At 40.9% G+C, this 19,543-nt stretch overlaps 1 protein-coding gene across 1 annotated transcript in view; it reads left to right on the forward strand.

Moving 5' to 3' along the window:
* Positions 1 to 19,543, forward strand: part of CUBN (cubilin) — a 256,759-nt gene that overhangs the window by 87,152 nt on the left and 150,064 nt on the right. Inside the window, exon 28 of the mRNA XM_008692037.2 lies at positions 2,356 to 2,506. Coding sequence (XP_008690259.2) covers positions 2,356 to 2,506 — 151 coding nt within the window. The remainder of the gene's footprint in view (positions 1 to 2,355; positions 2,507 to 19,543) is intronic.

Here is a 19,543-nt window from a genome sequence, read left to right on the forward strand (position 1 = left end):
TCTGTAAATCTCTGCTGACCTTCCCTCAAATATCACAAACATGGATACCTGATGAGCAGCTAGTTTGGGGAACTCAATGAGACAGGCCAAGCTTTAGAAATCTGTAATTTATTATGACCCTGAACAAGGCCCTGCCCAATCCCCACCCGCCCATCTACAGAACAGCCACAAAGGATCCAGACTCTTTGTTGCCTAAAAGGAACATGCTGAAATTTAGGACTGTAAGACCTTAGTATGTATCTAACTATGCAGGATTCAAGTAAGAGTGCAGATTAAGTCCCACCGAAATAAATGCAGTAGTGGAGGAAACCATTGTGTTTCCCAGATGTACTGGGAATCTGCCCTCGACTAAGCCTGAACGAGGCAGAGGAAACAGGGAGAGGTGGTCCAGGCTCTAAGGAAACTCATCATCGGTAGGGGAGATAAGACATACATGCCCGTAACTAGAATATAAGGGAATGTGACCATTTCTACAAAGAAGCACAAATAAAAAGCAGAGGAGTTTCAAAGGAAAACTAATTTATGACTGGCTATAGGGATTAGGGAAGGCTCCATGGGTGTGTTTTGTAGAATTTGATGATAAAGTTTTCCATGTTCCAATCAATATGTTTCAGACACTATTTTATATCATAACATTTCAGTAAATAAAAATAATTTGGCTGGAGAGCCTGGATGGCTTGGTTGGTTAAGCATCCCATTCTTGATTTTGGCTCACATCATTATCTCAGCATCCTGGGATCCAGCGATCCAGCCCTGGGTCTGGCTCTGTGCTCAGCAGGGAGTCTGCTTTTCTACCTCTGTCTCTACCTCTCCCTCTGCCCCTCCTCTCACTCACAAGTGCTCTCTCTCTCTCTAAAATAAAATAAGTAAATCTTTAAAATAATCATAATTTTGTCAATTTGGATTGTATTGAATCCAGATTATGCATTTATTTACAGACACGAGCAAACACATGCACTCACACATACTCTAACATATGTATACTCTGTAAGAGAATAATCAAGGAAGTCCACAAGTCTACAATTGGATATTTTCAATTTCATTGTGATGGACAGTTCATTCCAAGGATAACTAGAACAAAGACAGCAATGCAGACATTAGTGGATTAAAAGAAAATACACTGGCTTGAGTCACGAGGAGCCAATCTTTTCGGATTATCATTATCTTTCTTGATTGAAGAGTTATGGCAGAGAAGCTTATTTTTTTTAGTTTAGAGGTATGCATCTGATGAAATTAATGAGGCAGTTAAAGGGTGCCCGACTGATGTACAAAGAGCTTAGTGGGAAAGTGGGCAAAGACTTCAGCAGAAAAGTGCCAAGGGAAGAGATAGAAATGCTTAATAAGCATAAAAAACCTTCAACCTCAAAGTAACATAAGTTAAGACGATTGCAAAACCAAAAAATTTTCCCTATCAACCCCAGCTTTAAATATCATAGTCGTAATTGCCAAGGTCCCCTGTAAGACCCATTTCAGTAAAGTGCTAGTGGGGGCTTCATTGGTATAAACTTTCTGGTAAGAGATTTAATGATATATATCGAGAGTGATAAAAGATGATAGTCTTTGATTCATTCCCCTTACAGGAATCTTTCCTGAGGGACATTGAATATATCAAACAAATACTCACACTGGGAAAAAAATTGGAAATGTCCTCAATGAACTACACCAGAGTATTAGTAGCATTTTATGTCACCATTAAAAATGTTTACATAGACTATTGAGTGACATGCTTAGAGAAAAACCGGGAATACAATCGAATAAGTAGCCTGAATTTATACACACACATATACACCTGGACACATGTGTGTATATGTACATACATAAGCAAATGAAAAAAAATGTTGGCAAGACAAACTTCTGGTATTAACAAAATATTAAGAGTGGTTATCTTCACTGGGATTAATTTTTGTATTTACCTTTTACATAGCTTTCTAAAATGTCTAAGTTTTTAGAGTTAGTACTGATTTAAAAATGTATACATCTTACAATTATAAGACTAATATTCATTGAGCATCTCTCATGTGTCATAAATGTGTGAACACGTCTCACCCAGGCCACCATTTCCTTATTCTGTGCCTGGATTTATACTTTCGAAGGAACTTGCAAGGCTGACCTAAAACCAAACAGTAGTATTTGGATTTCCAGCTTTATTGGGCTTAGACATCACCCATAAAACTCTCTCTATATAATCATCTATTTTTAATGCTTATGTGAAGCCTCCTATGCTCAAACTACCTCGGCAGATTTACCCTTAACCTTTCAGCCAAGGAGCAGCTTTTGCTACATGAGGAGACTTGGCTTTTTATCGGACTGGCCATGTGAAGTTTCTCACATTGGGAAGTTTCTCCTTGATTTCAGCTCTATGACGGCTCCCAGCGGATCGGGCGCTACTGTGGAACAGATATGCCACTGGCAGGGAGCACCACAGGCTCCAAGCTTCAAGTGCTGTTCTACACCGATGGGGTCGGTCACCATGAGAAAGGATTTCAGATGCAGTGGTTCATTCACGGTAAGCCCTGTGCTGATCTTAGTTGTATTTGATCGTTGCTGTTTGACTAAGAATTATTCCTTTCCCAATTGCCTCTTTGGAAATAATTCCACCCACGAATAATGGAACTTGGGCAGTAGTCTGGTACTAGGCCTTGGACAATTTCCTCAGACATTGGTGGCTCTGGGAGAGTTAATCCTGGTAGGGTTAAGAGAGGATGGGATGTGGATAGCTGCTGAAGTCTTTGCAACAATAAATTGCAGAAGAGAAAGGAGGGGAGCAGAGGGAAGTTTCTAGGGGGGAATATCTATAGCTGGGTGTGGCAAGCAAATTGCAAGGGGGCATTAGAGTCTCCCAGGGGGAGTGGAATGGAATGAGATTCGAGGCGTATTCTGACATAGCAGAAAAGGAATGGTGGGGGTGGGGATAAAAGGGCAAGGATGAGAGATACTCCGAGAGAAGGGGAAGGGGAAGCACTGGGCTGAGAGCGGAGCAGGAGTAGAGAACTCACACAGCCAGGGCATGTGTTGTACCTGCCAAAAGGAGTCGGGGCATGTCAGCACCCCCCTATGAACTGGAGGTTTAGAAAGCAGGTAGGGATAGTCATTCCTCTGAGGATTAACATTCACGTTTAACGAGAGTTCCGAAACTTGTAGATTGACCTCACATGGCCCAGTCTAACGAGAGTAGGCCCCAGAGTAATGGTTCCCAAAATGTGGTCCCCCAAGAGCAGCATCAACAACATCTGGGACTTGTTAGAAGTGCAAATTCTTGGGCCCCATCCCACACCTACGGAAGCCTGATAATCCGTGTCATAACTAGTCTTCCCCATGATTCAAGTTTGAGAACCACTCTCCTAGAGGGATCCACAACTAACAAGTACAGTCCTTGTGACTATTATAGTAGCAGTTCTCAACCAAGGTCTTAGGGCTCACTGGTCTGTTTCAGTCAATTTGAAAGAGAAGTGGAATTGGGCTATTATACTGGGAATCACACACAGACACCTAAATGGTGGCCCTACTGTCTGAATCAGGGCTGAGCCCAAGGCGAGCACACATAAATGTGGATTGTGGTTGACTCTTGAGGGTTGTTAAAATCATAGTCCGTTTGTTATATGAATCTTGGCACTATACAGAAGTGAATACCTTTATTGTATACTTGAGTGTTAGATGTTCTGTTAATATGAACTGGAGACTGGGTGTATTTCTGTTAAAATACAAATATGGGGCTTTCGGTATTTAAAAATATTCAGTGGTAATCCACAGGCTACTTATAGCTTGAAATACAGATTAGGAATTCCCAAAGTGAACGAGTTATGATAATTAAGCCTGTGGGAGTTCTGGCCTGTTCTCTTCACTGAGGGGGTGGATTTAACCTTGAAATGTAAACTTATTGACTTGTTAAGTGAAGAGACTGGATTGATTTATCTGTGTAATACAGTCCATCTCTAGTATTCTGTGATTCAGAAATGGCGTGATTCTAAGTCAACCAGAGAAGAGTGCGAAAAAACCTAGAAGACACAGGAACATCTTGAGAAATGACCCAGATTTTCAAGGGCTGCAGATATTTTCCAGAACAGTGTTTCTCAGACTCTCACGTGCATGTGAGTCACTGCATGTTAAAATGCAGAGTCTGATAGAGGGGCCTGAGGTGAGGCCCATGAATCCTAAATGAACTTCTCAAAAGCTCCCAGGGAATGCTGATGGTGCTAGTCTGTAGAGAGCAAGGCGAGAGCAGATGTTAAGACTGGAGACATAAAATGGTAGAAAGACAGCATCTCTAGAGACTAGAGAAAACTTCTAAGGTGCTCCAAGGGCTCACTGTACTAACAGCAGGATAATATCCTCAACCTTGTGATGTCAGGAGGATACGAGCTGGGGCTTCTGTAAGAAAGAACCTAGTGCTTCAGCGATCCAGAGGGGAGGAAAGCTTTCACGTGAGACAGAAGGGTGGAAATGAAGAAATGCTAACCAGGAGGTGGAGACTCGGGGCCTTGGAAAGAGGTCCTCAGCTGTAGATACACTTTGGAATTGCGTGGGAGTTGTAAAGAGAACCCATGTCTCAGCTTCAGCCTTCAGAGATAGGATTTAATTCATCCCCGACGGGACCTTGACAATGGCTAATTTAAAAAATCTCCCTAAGTAATTGTGCCATGCACCTAGGATGGAGGGTTTTAGGAGCAGTGATTTTGCTGTTGCTGGTTATACCTTGCTTCTAGGTGGGTTGCTTCCTCTCCCTTCCAGGCTGTTCTAGCTATCCTACCCGCAGGGCCACACTAAAGAGTATGATTTCATGGCCATTATTGGCCACACTGGATTACTGTATCACTGCAGTCTTCCAACCAACATGCTAGACATGGCTGTATCCCCTGCTGAAAGCTCTGAGGTTTTTTTGGGAAAATTTTTTTCTACCAGTTCTATTTGGAATCTGTCTTTCTTTGGGAGGGTCAAAGACATTCTCTGTCTATTCTCGTTTCCTGTTTACTATTTCACAACTTTCTCCCAATTGCTGAAAACTTGCTAAGCTTGGAATCAGAGTTGTACAACAAAATTTTGCCAAATGGGACCAGAACTGAACCTTTTTTTTTTTTTTTTTAACTCTGTGCTGCCCACTATATATAAATTACACTTGGAAAGAACTTTCTGGAAGGGGATTGTTAGTGGTCTAGATCTGTGCAAAATTAACTATCATGTACTATAGTTATGCAGTGCTTCACGTACACAGAGTTTCTACTCTGCATTTTGACTTGGTCTTTAACTTGAGGGAGCCTGGGGAATGGGACCAACAGTAAAGACTAGGGTCTGGAAAGAGGTCTTTGATGTAAGAGGTTCGCCCACTTCTTACCCAGCAGAGATGAACTGAAGACATAAATCTGATTTCACAGTCACTCATGTGTTCATTGCACAGAGACTGAGGAGCAGTTCTGGGCCAGGTATTGTGCAAGGACTGGGATCAGGGTGTGACTCCCACCCTCAGACCAGGCTCCTGGTTTTATAGAGCTCCACCGGGTGTCTATGAGAAGTAGCCTCCAAGCAATATGCTCACAAGTCAACATAAAATCAAAAGTGTGATAAGGTCCACGGGAGCACATGAAAGGGAATTTGATCTAGACAGGAGGTCAGAGAAGTCCTGCATGAGAATAGGACCTTTGAACTAAAATCTAGGAATAAACAGGAATTACGTAGGCAAATAGAAGGAAAAGGATTCCCAGTAGAAGAAGGTCCTGTGGTGGGAAACAGCAGGGTAAGTACGAGGCACGCAACACACAGCGTGGCTGGGGTCCAAGGTCAGCCGGAGGAGTGCTGGAGGGGCTGCAGAGCTGAGCTGTAGCCAGAGCCTTCTGGTCACCCAGTTAGGGGCTCAGGCGGGAATAGGGGCCACACCCTCTCTTTCATGTAAATCCTTGAGGTTTCAGAGAGAGCAGTTCTAGCAGGACCTTGAAGCCCTGAAGCCATAGGGCATGTGGCAGGATTCAAAATACAAACTAAAACACAAAATACGAATAAATACAAAACAAGCAAAGACAAAATCCAAAACACTTTAAAAACCTGGTCTCAGTGTGACAGTATAATAGGCATATTGTTGAGCACACGTGTTTGCACACATGTGCGTGTGTAGGTGAAGGTTATTTCAAGAAGCTCATCTCTGCACAGACCCACCAGACCTCGGTCTCAGAGTGAGGGTGGCAGACCAGGGCCCAGGACAGGCAGCCTGACTAGAGCACTCATGCCGCTTTTCCTTCCCTGCTCAGACGGAAGGACCTTTAAACCTGTAGCCTCTTCTCATTCGAGAGATCTCATTTCAGGTGCCCATCCCCTGCCCCCTAGCTCTTTTCCAAACTGTGCAGTAAGAGCTCCAAAAAGCTCTTCACTGAGAATTCAGAATCTACTCTGGCATCATTTCCTGAGCATTGCTGCTGAGGGAGAATCCACCCCCCCCCCCGCCCCACACTTCATTTATTTTGCCAATTAATAAATAAGCCTGTTTTCAAAATGTACTTCTTTGTCAACTGCACAAATCTTCTATTTGCTCTGAGAACATGGATGTACAATCAGGCTTTATTTGTGGGCCCATTTTTAAAGAGGCTCTGTAGATGTGAGATTAAACCGCACTGCCTCGCCTTTATGCAAACCATCAAAGAGAATCCCGCTCTGGAAAGAAAGAAATGGCCACAGTTGCCCTGCCTGGCTAAACGGTTCACAGTATTCAGTGTTGACAGCATTGTCCAGGGGCTGAATTCGGCTTCGGGGGCCTCCATCTGGGTTGTTGAAGGGAATATAGAACTCTCTGCAAGCCGTGTGAATAGAGGCCTCCCTCCCGGTTGGCGGTGCACACCCCTCGCCTCTTCTGGCGGACCCTCCCAGAGGCCCTCTTTCACAGGCAGTGGGATCCAGCATACAAACAAGGTCAAGGAGCTTTGTGAGTGAAAGAGTGACATTTGCAAAGGGAGAGAACCCCTCAGCTGGGAATAGTAGGGAAAGGGCTAAGTGGCATGTGATCGGGAGGTGATGTCACCCTAGGTTTTCACAAAAGAAAGTGTGGCCTTTTCTTTGGGGAGATAGATGACATCAGCCTCTTGAATGGGGGCTGGTTCCATTTTGCCTTCTTTTTAGCCGTTAATGAGATTTCTTAAGCCTTGAGGGAAGTCGGATGGGGAGGACATTTAAAAAACCTTATCAAGATCCTCCATGGCTGGTTTGGTTTGAACATGAGCCAGTCCCTTCTTGAGTACTTATGGACATGTAGCACCATATGAAAGGGCTTTCAAAAAAAATATTTTTAGAGCCCTGGCAAAGAACCTCCATGAGGTCAGCAATGTTTCTCTTAGACCTTCTCTCTACTTCTCTTTTCCTCACATGGTTTTCTCAATAGTCTGTTTACTTTTGGTCTTTCAGGGGAATTCCTTCTCATTGGTAATTTTTATTCCTTTTGTGACTTAGAGGTTTGTAAGAGGTTCACCCTATGAGGAAAAATGTTTTATCTTTTGTAATAACATTATCCATTTGCCTTATATGCGAATGCTGGCTCATCCCTCTTCGGGTGTGAGGGTGAGTAAGCTTGGCCCTTTGGGGGAGGTCTGGGCCTGCTCTCCACAGAACAGATCATTTGGAATTGTGCATCATGTTATAGTGATTGCCCATAGCCTCTGGAAGCAGGAATTTATCAAGAGCATGTTTTTTATTCATTCAACCTACCAACCAACTAACCAACCAACCAACCAACCAACCAGTATATGTATTTTTCCACTACCAGCCTCTGGGCTTGGAGTTGAGAATATAGGGAGTGTATTAGTTTTCTCAGGTAGCCATAAAAACATGCAGCAGACTGGTTGGCTTAAACAGCAGAAATTTATTTCTCACTGTTCTGGAGCCCTGAAGTCCAAGATCAAGGTGTTGACAAGTTTGGTTTCCCCTGAGGCCTCTCTGGTTGCTTGTGGACAGTAGCCTCCCTGCTGTATGTCCTCACATGACCTTTTCTCTGTGAGCACACATCCTGGTGTCTCTTCACGTATCCCAATTTCCTCTTTGTAAAAGTGCACCAGTCAGATTGGATTCGGGCCTACCCTAGGGGGCCTCATTTTGACGTAATCACCTCTGTATGGCCCTATGTCCAAATATAATCACATTCCAGGTACTGGGGCTTAAGGCATCACTATATGAATTTTAGCAGAGACAATTCAGCCCATAACAGAGAAGAAGGAGACAGCATCCTTGACTTTAGGGAGTTAGTCATCCAGTAGGGGAGACAGACAAATAAACCAACTATAGAAATAAGTCGATAATCCATGATGCTGTGGGAGCAGAGGAGATTGAGGATAGCCTGAGGGACTCTGAGAGTCTCTCCAGACAGCTTTGATACTGCAGCTGAGTTTTAAAGAATGAACAAGAATTGATCAGTCAGACAAATATCTGGGAGAGGGAGACATCTCTAAGTAGAAGCAGGGAGGCTTGGGATGTAGCACCTAAATTTTGTAATGGGCAAGGATTTCAGCTAGAGCACATGTTCTCAATGCCAACCCCAAGGGCATGGGCATGAAAATTGGTTCTTGGGAGAGTGAAAAAAAATCTTGTACTTACTGGATAAAGCACAGATATGTATTGTACATAACATATAGTATATGTGTAATGGTAATATCCCATGGGAGGGAACTTGGGGAAATGTATCTAGGAAGGTTCCCTAGAAGGGCAATAATGACCAAACAGTTGGGAAACACTGAAATCCAGAGAATGAGGGAGTTGCGGCAGGACAGGTTGTCAGAGACCGATCGGTCAGAATGATTGCAAGAACTTGGATTTTATTTCCTGTTGTCTGTCCTGAGCCTTGCCTCTGCACGATGCAAAAATTCACAACAATCTGGAGGTAGGATGTTTGCAGGGAAAGTGATTTTATGAATTGCGGTCAGCAAAGATCCAGGCCTTGCTCACAAGGCTGGGCTGTGAATCACGCCGTCTGGTCCTCATGTCACGCAGAGGCCGTTCTCTTGCTGGTGACGAATTGCTTTCATAGTCACTTCCTGCTGGGCGGTGATAAATATAATGTCACAGAGAGAGAAGTGTTAAAACACCTGTCCCAGTCTGCCTTTAAAGTAGCCTCACTGACAATCAACGAGGCGCCTTCTGTTCTGTAAGTCGGTAAACAATCTCTTGGTAAAGACAAATGGGTAAAAACATGGACTCCGGTGATTGTTCTATTCTTTAGTGTGATATAAGATAAATCCTGTCCCATTTGGGTAGAAATTTAAGTAAAAGAGAAGCTTTTAAGAAACATTAGTTGTGTTTAAGTTAAAAGTTATTTCCCTAGACACTGACTAGCCTTTCTCTCACATTAATACGTGTTTTATCCTACCCTGCCTATTCTGGCCACTTCAGCCTGTTTGATATTTTGAACTTTTGTCTTTGTGATACAGCAAACTTTGAAGCGTGGAGACTGAATGAACACAGTCTTCATGTAGAACCAAAGCATAGATTTCTACGTTGTGATACTGTGTTTGATTTTTATTTATGGCAAATTCTCACATATCTTTTTTGCAAAGAAGCTCTTAATGGAGGATGCTAATTCGAAACAATGTGTTTATAAATTAACTCACATTGGTAAGATTGGGATAATAATTTACTAAGAAAATCATGCACCTCTCTTTGCATTGGCTTCAGAACCTTTCCAGCAAGGTCCTAGTAATCAGAGGCAGCGTTAAACATACGCAGACCTTTCAGAATGAGTGGGAAAGCTAAATCCTGACATTAGTAGCCTCCTTGACAACAGAAAATACACATACACACAGTTGACCTTCATTTACCGTTGGCCCTAAGTCTTGCAACCAGTGAGGGCCTTTTAGGAGTCTTGTATCCCAATTCCCATGTTGCTACTGTTTGAAAAAGTTTGAGTTCTATTTCCATTGCTCCTCTTTGAAACAGTTATAAAAAGAAAAAAAAAAAAAGCAACTCCCAAACAACCATGACCTTCCCAAATCATATATTGCACAATTTCTAATAGTCCTTGAGATTTGGGCCAAATGAAGGGCTTTCTTGAATCTTCTATTTGTGTTCTTGTTCCCTAGCAACAACATCCCTGATAGATATTGCACATACTTTCCAGGGGATTCCACACTCTTTCATTCAACACCAAAAAAAGAAACCACACTTTTTTTTTTTTCACAGTTTCAAATTTTGTGGCAGCCAAAAATGACTAAACCAATGCAGAACAAACACAATGTTCGGGGTAGAACATTAATTTTTGCCCCCAGAGGTTTCTCTTTTTGAACATTCACTTATATATTGCCATATTTGTCTGTGGCATTATTTATCCAAGGACTTGATTTCTTCATGTGCCCCTGTGTACTCAGAGAAACGAATGCCAGCCTTCCGTGGCTTTGACTCACATGACAAAGAGTGAATCTCTGAGGTAGGATAGGAACTACATTCCAGAAGATTTTTTCTTTTTAAGATTTTATTTATTTATTTGACAGAGAGAGAGACAGCGAGAGAGGGAACACAAGCAAGGGGAGTGGGAGAGGGAGATACAGGCTTCCCACTGAGCAGGGAACCTGATGTGGGGCTCGATCCCAGGACTCTGGGATCATGACCTGAGCCAAAGGCAGATGCTTAACAACTGAGCCACCCAGGCGCCCCTACATTCTAGAATATTTAATAGAATTTTATATTCTCTATATAAGTAAGGACATTGATACATTTGTCCCTGATTTTTTTTCTCCTAGTTATACATACAGACTATTGACAAGCTTCTTGATAGAGATTTTGGTACTTAAATGTAACTTTAAATTTATTTTAAGATATTAATTGTGATAAAAATAAACTGCCATATAAAGAGTGAATGAAATGAAATGAAAATGAAAATGAAAGTAAATGAAAATATGATTAAATGCTTGGTGCATTAAGTTAATTGACATCTCATTATCGCTGGTGAAGGAATTATTTTAAAGATGTTTGATGTTATTTTGAAAATGTTGATATTATCACCTTAAAAAGGTGATACTCACCATGTGTTGAGCCCTTTGGTTAGTGCTTTAAATATTGTCTCATGTTTTGTCCAATAATGCGCTGACGTAAGCATCATCATCACCACATTACAGATAAGAACACTGAGGAAGGAGTCTTAGAGAAGTTAAATAACCTCCCCAAACTCACAAATCCAATGAGTGATAGAATCAGGACACAAAACCAAGGTGTGGTGTAGAACTCCACAGCCTCTGGTTTAAAGAGCTGCGCTCTGCCTAAAAGCAAGGACGTTTTCCTCACAACTTTTCATTGCAGAAGAGATTAAGCTATATTGTAATGTAGAGATGGTCAGAGTTTATAGCAGGTCATTTTGTAACTAAATTCCCACTGAGGATAATGAATGTTTGAAAATGAGCATATGCAGTCTTTCCCAAGTAAATAATATTCTGGTTCCAAGGTCTCCCCACCGAATTACACAATTCCTCCTTTGTTCAAGTTCAAGTAGCAATAATGGGGGGAAGCACATTACTTAGCAAACAGCTAGTTCAAAATAGCCAATGTTGTTTGTCCTTCAACACAGTATCTGCTCTGCTACTCATTTATAAAGTGCTCCTCTTTGGGAGTTGCTATATAGGGTTGATGGAATCCCAGGTTTCTGAGCTGGGGTAGACCACAGCGGTATCTACTCTGTTACCATGCTTTAGTTACCAAACTAGTTTACAGGAGCTTTATTACAGTGAAGAGTGAAATGATAGCTGCCGCCAAAGTAGATTGGCTTGACTGGAGGTCAACAAAAGGGGACAGAGTGCACCACTCGATGGGGTTCCTTTAGGAGCCCGGCCCGAGAAAGTTTTGCCCCTCTCCAGGAAAATGAGCTTGCAGGCTGGATGCCTGCAGTCTTTTGCCTCTTGAGAGGCCTGCACCCATGGTATCATCACAAAAAATGATCCTGTGGCTCAGGCTTGGACAGAACTTGGATGGTTAGAGGACACGACCATTGGCAAGGTGCTCCCTCCCACATCTGTCCATTTGTAGACAGCACCCTGGCTCTGGAGGACAGGTTGGGGGTTGGGGATGGAGAGAAAAAGAACCAGTGGTGGGGCGTGCTGCAGAGCCATGCGAGGGCGGGGGGTGTTCTTGAGCCTTTCCCAGTAAGGATACTGTGGGCCAAAACAATTAAATCAAAAGAAAGCAGGATTAGAATGCATACTTTAAAATAGAAGTATGAGTGTTGAACTTGGAAATCGCACCAAGAGAACACATTTCCTCAATCTTTGCCTATTTGGGGGATTTCATAAAATCCTTTTAGTAGCCTTAGGTAGGACTAGGCATGTATTTTTAGGGGGAAATTAGTCCAGTTGCTTTGGTCTCATTTCATTTCCTTGGAAGATATTTTTATACTATTTTCATATGTTTTGTCCAGAACTCTTAGATAATTTAAAAAATGCAGAAGAGAAAGAGATTGAGTTATTGATTGACCTCTGAATTATAAGCAAAGAATTGCTACTGAGGAACCATTGTTTAATTTGGCCAGAATGAATAGATGAGGAAAAGAAAGGACATAGTTAATCAAAATGAAAAGACGACACGATTGGCTATACTTCTCTGGGTCAAAATGAAAGATTGTTATCCTATCATATACAGGAAATTAAAATTTATACTATGTGAAAAGTTCCCAAATATGGCTCCATTGGGTTCATTTCTCTTTAGTGGTGTACTAAGGTGAAATACTTCAATAGTCAGCTTCAGGATATCTCAGAGAGTCAGATAGCTATGATAAGCTTAATTTTGAATATTTCTATGACATCTTATATAGTCATTTAAAAGTCATTTTGTAACTATGGACAGAATCGATTCTGAGCTCCTCACCTCTATTTTCCAAGTCATTAACTTCATGGCATGGCCTTATTCTTTCTCTCTCTTTTTGTCCCTACCATTGAAAACAGACATCCCTACTCCATATCCATTGCTATATGGAAATCAGTCAGACAAGTGATTTTCTCAAAGTCTGGGCCTCGGATGAGGTCCTCATGGAAGAGAAAACTTTTTAAACCCTTACTGATTACTCAGTGTAAAAATCATTATCCTTAATTCGTGGGTTTGCATTTCTCCTCTTGTGCTACCAAGCCCTAAGTCTGTCTGTAGCTTTCTCAGCAATAGACTTTGCTGAGTCTGAATATTTGTGTCCCTCCAAAACTCATGTGTTGAACTTAACCCTGAAGGTGATGGTATTAGGAGGTGGGGCATTTGGGAGATGATGAGGTGATGAGGGCTTTGGGATTAGGCCCTTATAAAAGAGGCCCGAGAGAGATCCCTCTGCCATATGAGGTCTGTGACCGAGAAGAAGGTCTTCACCCAACCACGTGGGCACCCTGAGCTCAGTCGTCCAGCCTCCAGAACTTTGAGAAATAAATTCCTGGTGTGTATAAGCTACTCAGTCTGTGGTATTTTGTCATAGCAGCCCAAAGAGACTGAAACCAACTTTCTCCATCTTCTAACCTTTTCCTCAACCAACCATTATCTCAACCTCAGTGTGATAAATAGGAAGTAATTAACACAAGAAGACGTAGGGAGAGCTTACACACCCCTACTCCTTCAGATATTACACTCAAAATGGCTGTAGTTTTGTGTCTGTCTGCAAGTTTGGCCACCCTGTCTATCAAGAAAAGAATGGAGGTCCACTAGTTTCCCTAGGGTTACTGTAACAAAATACCACAGACTGGGGGGCTTGAAACAACAGAATTTTTTTTCAAAGTTCCTAAGGCTAGAAGTCCAAAATCCAGGTGTCAGCAGGGCCATTCCACCAAAGGCTCTAGGGAAGAATCCTTCCTTACCTCCTCTAGCTTCTGCTGGTTGCTGGCAATCCCTTGGCTTTCTTTGCCTTCTAGAAGCATAATTCCAATCTCTGTCTCCATCCTCAGTGGCTTTCTTCCTTCTGTGTGTCTGTGTCCAGATGTCCCTCTTCCTGTGAGGACACCTATTGTATTGGATTTCAGCCCCACTCTAATCCAGTGTGACCTCATCTTAACTTGGTAACATATATAAAGACCTTGTATCCAAATATAGTCACATTCACAAATTCCAGGTGGATGTACTTTCTAGGGGACACTATTCACCCTAATACAGGAGCTTCTGTAGCTTTTGACAACTTTCTCCTCTTTTGGGGTCGCTGTGCTTTGTCTTTTGAATTCTTTCTTTATTCTCTGGAGAATTTCTCATTCCTTGGTCTTTTTATGACCTGATCTCCTTCTCTGGTTTCATCTGTGATTGCTCTAGCTTGTGCTAACCCACAAATCTCCCAGAAAATTAATCTGCAAATCCTTAAGATAAGATCATATCCTTGAAATCAGATGAATTCTGGGGGTTCTACCCTTGGCCTTGTCTCCAAAGAGTCTAGTGATCTGATTTTCCTATTTTCTTTTAGTAGGATAGATACCTACCCTTTTCCTTTCTCCTGCATCCCAGGAGAGCAGCATTTACTTTTAGACTGTTGGGGAATAAACTGGTAAAATCAGAATTAACAGGTAAAATTGCTGACTTTTCGTGGTTCTTCTACATGCTACAGTCTCCTTTGGACAACTTTGGCCATTTTAGGGAGCTCACATTTTTCTCTACCTCCACCTTCTACCCCCATCCTTCAATTTCTCTGTTCAAAATTGCTTTACCTGTATTATTTGCATATCTCATAAATGAAACAGAAGTGAGGCCTCTGTACTCCAGGAAATAGTTCAGCCTTGCCTTGGGTTGGACCATCCTCCACTTCTGAGCTCCTAGTTGCCATTTTGCATCATACCTGCCTCACTGGAAGAATCCTTATTGGCAATGTCTTCCAGCAACCCCACTGCCTCCACATGCCACCCTCTAGCACGTCAGAGGGAAACTGGGCTAAGCAGTGAGGCACCTCTCAAGGTATTATAGGAGAGAATATTTTTAATTTTGAATAATAGAAAAACAATTACAATCTGCATCAGTCATTTTGATGAAATGTATGAGCATCATGATTTATTGTGTTTAAAATTTATTCTTTTACTGTAGTTTGGCTTTTCACCTCCTTTTTAACACTGACCACTGATTTCTCAGGTGTTTCCTCTGGAAGTTAAAGGATAAGGATATGAAGATGTCCTGTTTGGGTCTGTTCTCTGTTCCTTTTCTGCCAGCCTTGGTGGGCTTTGACCACACCAGTTCCATGCTGGCAACCCTCCCAGTGCTGTTGGTCTATGGAACATAGCTTCAAGAAAATGCCACGTGTAAAGAAGAGACTGCATTTGAGCAATTGTAGGGAAATACAGAAAACACTTAAAACTTTGAGCCTGTGATCCCATTTAGCTGTTTCCTTGCTGGTTTGCTTTTATTAGAACTCTTTTATCTAAAAACAACACCAACAACCCAAAACCTTGAGGAGAGAACATCCATAGATTATGCTTAATTTTGTGTGTGCATTCTGAAATTTTATAACTTGCTTGTTTTAGACCAAGGGGGAAAAACAGTATTAGCAAAGTCCTTTGGCGAAAAAAGATTTAAATTATCTTCACAAGTAAGCAAGTTCAGCAACAGCTCTTCACTCTTCCTTGTTATGAGTTCAGTAGCTCAGTGTGCTTCCTGCTGATAAGGTAAGCACTTCCTTTCAGCTGATGACTGGGAGTTTGGAGGAAAAGGAATCAAATAGATTATCAGTCACCAGTACTAAAAGTTTCATAAAGATTAACTAATTAAAACTGAAAAACATGTGATTCTCTGTAGGACCTTATTCTATTCTAGTTCAGCTGCTGTCTAATGATATTAATATATTAGATTTTGTCAGATTTGCCTCACATTAAATGAAAAAGGATTTTGCTTTATTTATTTTTTTCAGGTTGCTGTGGTGATGTTCCCCTCAGTAATGGACAGAACACTAATGACGACAGTGTTCAACACTGCCGTTCCATGCCTTTGGGCTCAAGTGCCCAACAAGACATAGTGGAGAGAACACAGAACTGGGAGTAGGGGATTGGGGGGCTGGGCAGAGATGGGGTCGTGGCCCCAGATGTGCATTCACACTGCGAGCTGCAAGTCCAGCAGCCCTCTGGAGCCTCACTTTGCTTGTCCCTAAGTGGGATAGCTGATACGATCTGATACGATCATTCTTTTTTTTTTTTTTAAAGATTTTATTTATTTATTTGACAGAGATAGAGACAGCCAGTGAGAGAGGGAACACAAGCAGGGGTAGTGGGAGAGGAAGAAGCAGGCTCATAGTGGAGGAGCCTGACGTGGGGCTCGATCCCGTACCGCCGGGATCACGCCCTGAGCCGAAGGCAGATGCTTAACCGCTGTGCCACCCAGGCGCCCCTGATACAATCATTCTTGACTGTTGCATAGAGTTGTTAGGAATTTCAAATAAAATAATCTGTTTATTAAAAGCGGTTTGAGAAACTATGAGCTACCATGCAAATATGAACTAACTATCTTTACGGTAGCTTAATGAACAACTTAATGAAAAACCTTGCTTTGGTTATTTCATTTAATCTGTACAACAACCCTGTGGGGTTAAGGATTAATGCTTCATCTTACAGATGAAGAAATTGAGGATGAGAAAGGTTAAATTAGTTATGCAAGTAGTAACACAGCCAAGGTTGGAACCCATTTAGTCTTATGTCACAGCCTGTGCTGCACTTGGAATATTATTATATTTTCAAAAGTGTTGCAACCTAACATGCAAATTAGGCAACTCTGAAATTACGTTGTCTCCTCCATGAAAATCTCTTACCAACTGGCTATAAAGAGCTACTCTCTCTATTTCTTCCAAAAATGTCTCTCTCAAACTTTATTCACTCCATTGTATGCTCCTTGGTTAGTCTTTTCCTCACTTAATCATTTTCCTTACGGCAACCCCTGAAATGCTTTCCTAAGTCACTGTCCTCTGTTTTAGATTCCTGAAGCCCAGTTATAGAAAATTTCTCTATTTCTTTCACATTTTATTATTCATTTGACTGGACAGGTAACATGATGATGGAGAGGATACTGGAAGTCTAAACATCACCTCCTACGTTATTTCCTGATAATGATTGGTTAATGTAACTTTCTTCATTTCCAGCCTCATCCAGCCTCCACCTCTCTTTCCTTCCCCTTCCTGTGACCCCCTCGTCACCCACCCAAAGCCACGGGCACGACTGACCACCACATGATTTTTAGATTATTGCATAGCCACACACAACTGTGTGCTTTCTCAGCTGTTCCGTTAGTTGTAATATTCACACATGTGTCTTGTATCGTTGTTTCTACTCTGAGATGTTGACACCTGTGATTTTCCAGAAGTCTTGTTGTTTCTGTCTCCAAAATGGGTGGATGGATTTAAAAAGACGTTCCCTTCTCTGATTCATTTAGGAGAAAGTGTATTTTAACAAGAGATTGTCTAATCCTAAACCCTACACCAAGCAAAATAGTGCAGTAAACAAAACACTTTTTCCCCTTCCTGTTCTCCCCCATCAAATTTATCTTATTTTATCTTATTATCTATTTATCTCTCAATAGAGAGAGAGAATGAAAGAGAGGGAGCAGGCTGGGGAGGGGAGGAGTACATGGAAAGGGAAAGAGAATCTTAAGCAGGCTCCATGCCCAGCACAGAGCCCAATGCAGGCTCAGTCCCATGACCGGACATCATGACCTGAGCCGAAATCATGAGTCAGATGCTTAACCAACTGAGCCACCCACACGCCCCAATTTATTATTTATTTTTAATTAATTAATTTTTTATTTATTTTTATTTTTTAAAAAAGTTTTTCCCTCTCCCCAAATTTAAATTTAACAGAAAGTAAAATGAGGATACTTGTTTATGTAGAAAGTTTTTAATATTGGATATTAGCAACACTGATAGCAACTACGGAGGTGAAGCACCTTCTCAAATAGGTATATTTTTTAGTTCCACAATCTTTATTAAAAACAAAACAAAAACAAACCTTGTTTCTATCACAGGAGATGCAGAAATAGTAAAACCAACAGCCATGCTATCCAATATGAGTAACACATTGTTGATGAGGCGGAATTAAACTTAGCTTTTGATTCATTTCAGCATTTGGAACACGTTCTCTCTTTTTCAGAATTACACACAATGGGACTTTTGGATTACCTTCTTTTTCTTTTGATTGATGATGGGCTAGTATGCATTGATATGGCTCTAAATCACATTTCTGGTATTGAAACTGACTCCCTTTTCCAGAGCTAATTAAGTGGAAAATGATGCATAAATAAAATCTGGAAGACTCACATTATACATTCTTTAAAAACTCCACTATTTGTTGTGAATTATAATTGTCATTTGCTTTCATTTATAATTTAAAAAGTTCAGCTCATGGTGTGACTTTCTAATTTTTCACTTTCATCCATAATTATACAATTCCAAATTCCTTTTTTAATGTTTCACTGTTAGCCGAATGATAGTTTGAATTTATGAAACGAAGTGTCAAATAAATTCATTACATATTTAATTTTTTGGTATTTAATTTTTTGGTTAATAGAAATTTTCATATTTTTTTGTGAATATGTTTTCCCTTATCACTAAAAGAGAGCATAGGAAAAAAAAAGACAGACATCATTCATTTTTTGAGTTTTTAAAATGTATATTTGGACATATTTTCTTTTGCCTGATACCGTCTACACATTTGTCAAAGAATACCAAAATCGAGGAAAAAGTGATGATACCCCAGAGAGTGAAGCATAACTGGCTAGATGCTGATTAAAATCTCTCATCTGTGGACTGGTATTAAGTACCAAAAGAGAGTGATCCTAACACGATACTGTCAAAACTAACAATTTTTACAATATCTTTTAGCAACTCAACATGACCATTTATTTATTCTTATTTGTAACTTACCACCAATCAACGTATAAAGGATAAAATAGAATTCCCTGTTTTTTCCAAATCAAAACTTACTGAAGTTACTCTTTGCAAACTGAAGGAACAGCAAAAGGAGTTTAATGACTTACAGAAGGGCAGGTGGGGAGAGCACTTTTTAGATCTATAAATGAATTTCTTTCCAGAGGCATTAAATACGCCTGACTGCTAGAACACTGCTTATAGTATTGTATATGCTCAATAAATACATATTGAATGAATGAATGGGACCTGGAAAGTTATTTCTCTTTCAGAATATATAAATATAGTGACAGTGTGCAATTTCTACCATAATGATCAGAATTAACTTCATTTTCCAGTACTTTATAGTTTTACCATAAAATACCACTACATGAATGTATTCTTCTTTGCATTTGACTTGAACTTATAAATTGAAGTTGTTACCTTTTGATATGTTAAGCTTCAGAGGTAGTGAGTGCACGAAGGAGTAAAGGACAGACATCGTCAGAGTTTTCAAGTACTAGCACTTTCTTTCTTTTCCTTCTCACCACTCAGTCTTTTCACCCCAGTAGGGTACTTTTAATAATATGGAATTTCTCCTTAAAAGACACACACTTAAGTGCTATTGATGAGAAGAGAACACGACATACCTTACAGTACAGTTTGGCTTTGTGTTTTGTAAACCTTGTTTATGTTGGTTTTAAATCTTAGGCAAAAGTACACTGTGGACCTCCAGAGCTGTAAGTGGGTAAATAAAATAAACGCTGTAATTTTTCA

The sequence above is a fragment of the Ursus maritimus genome, unplaced genomic scaffold (assembly GCF_017311325.1).
Source record: "Ursus maritimus isolate PB19 unplaced genomic scaffold, ASM1731132v1 scaffold_31, whole genome shotgun sequence".
Taxonomy (NCBI): Eukaryota; Metazoa; Chordata; class Mammalia; order Carnivora; family Ursidae; genus Ursus; species Ursus maritimus.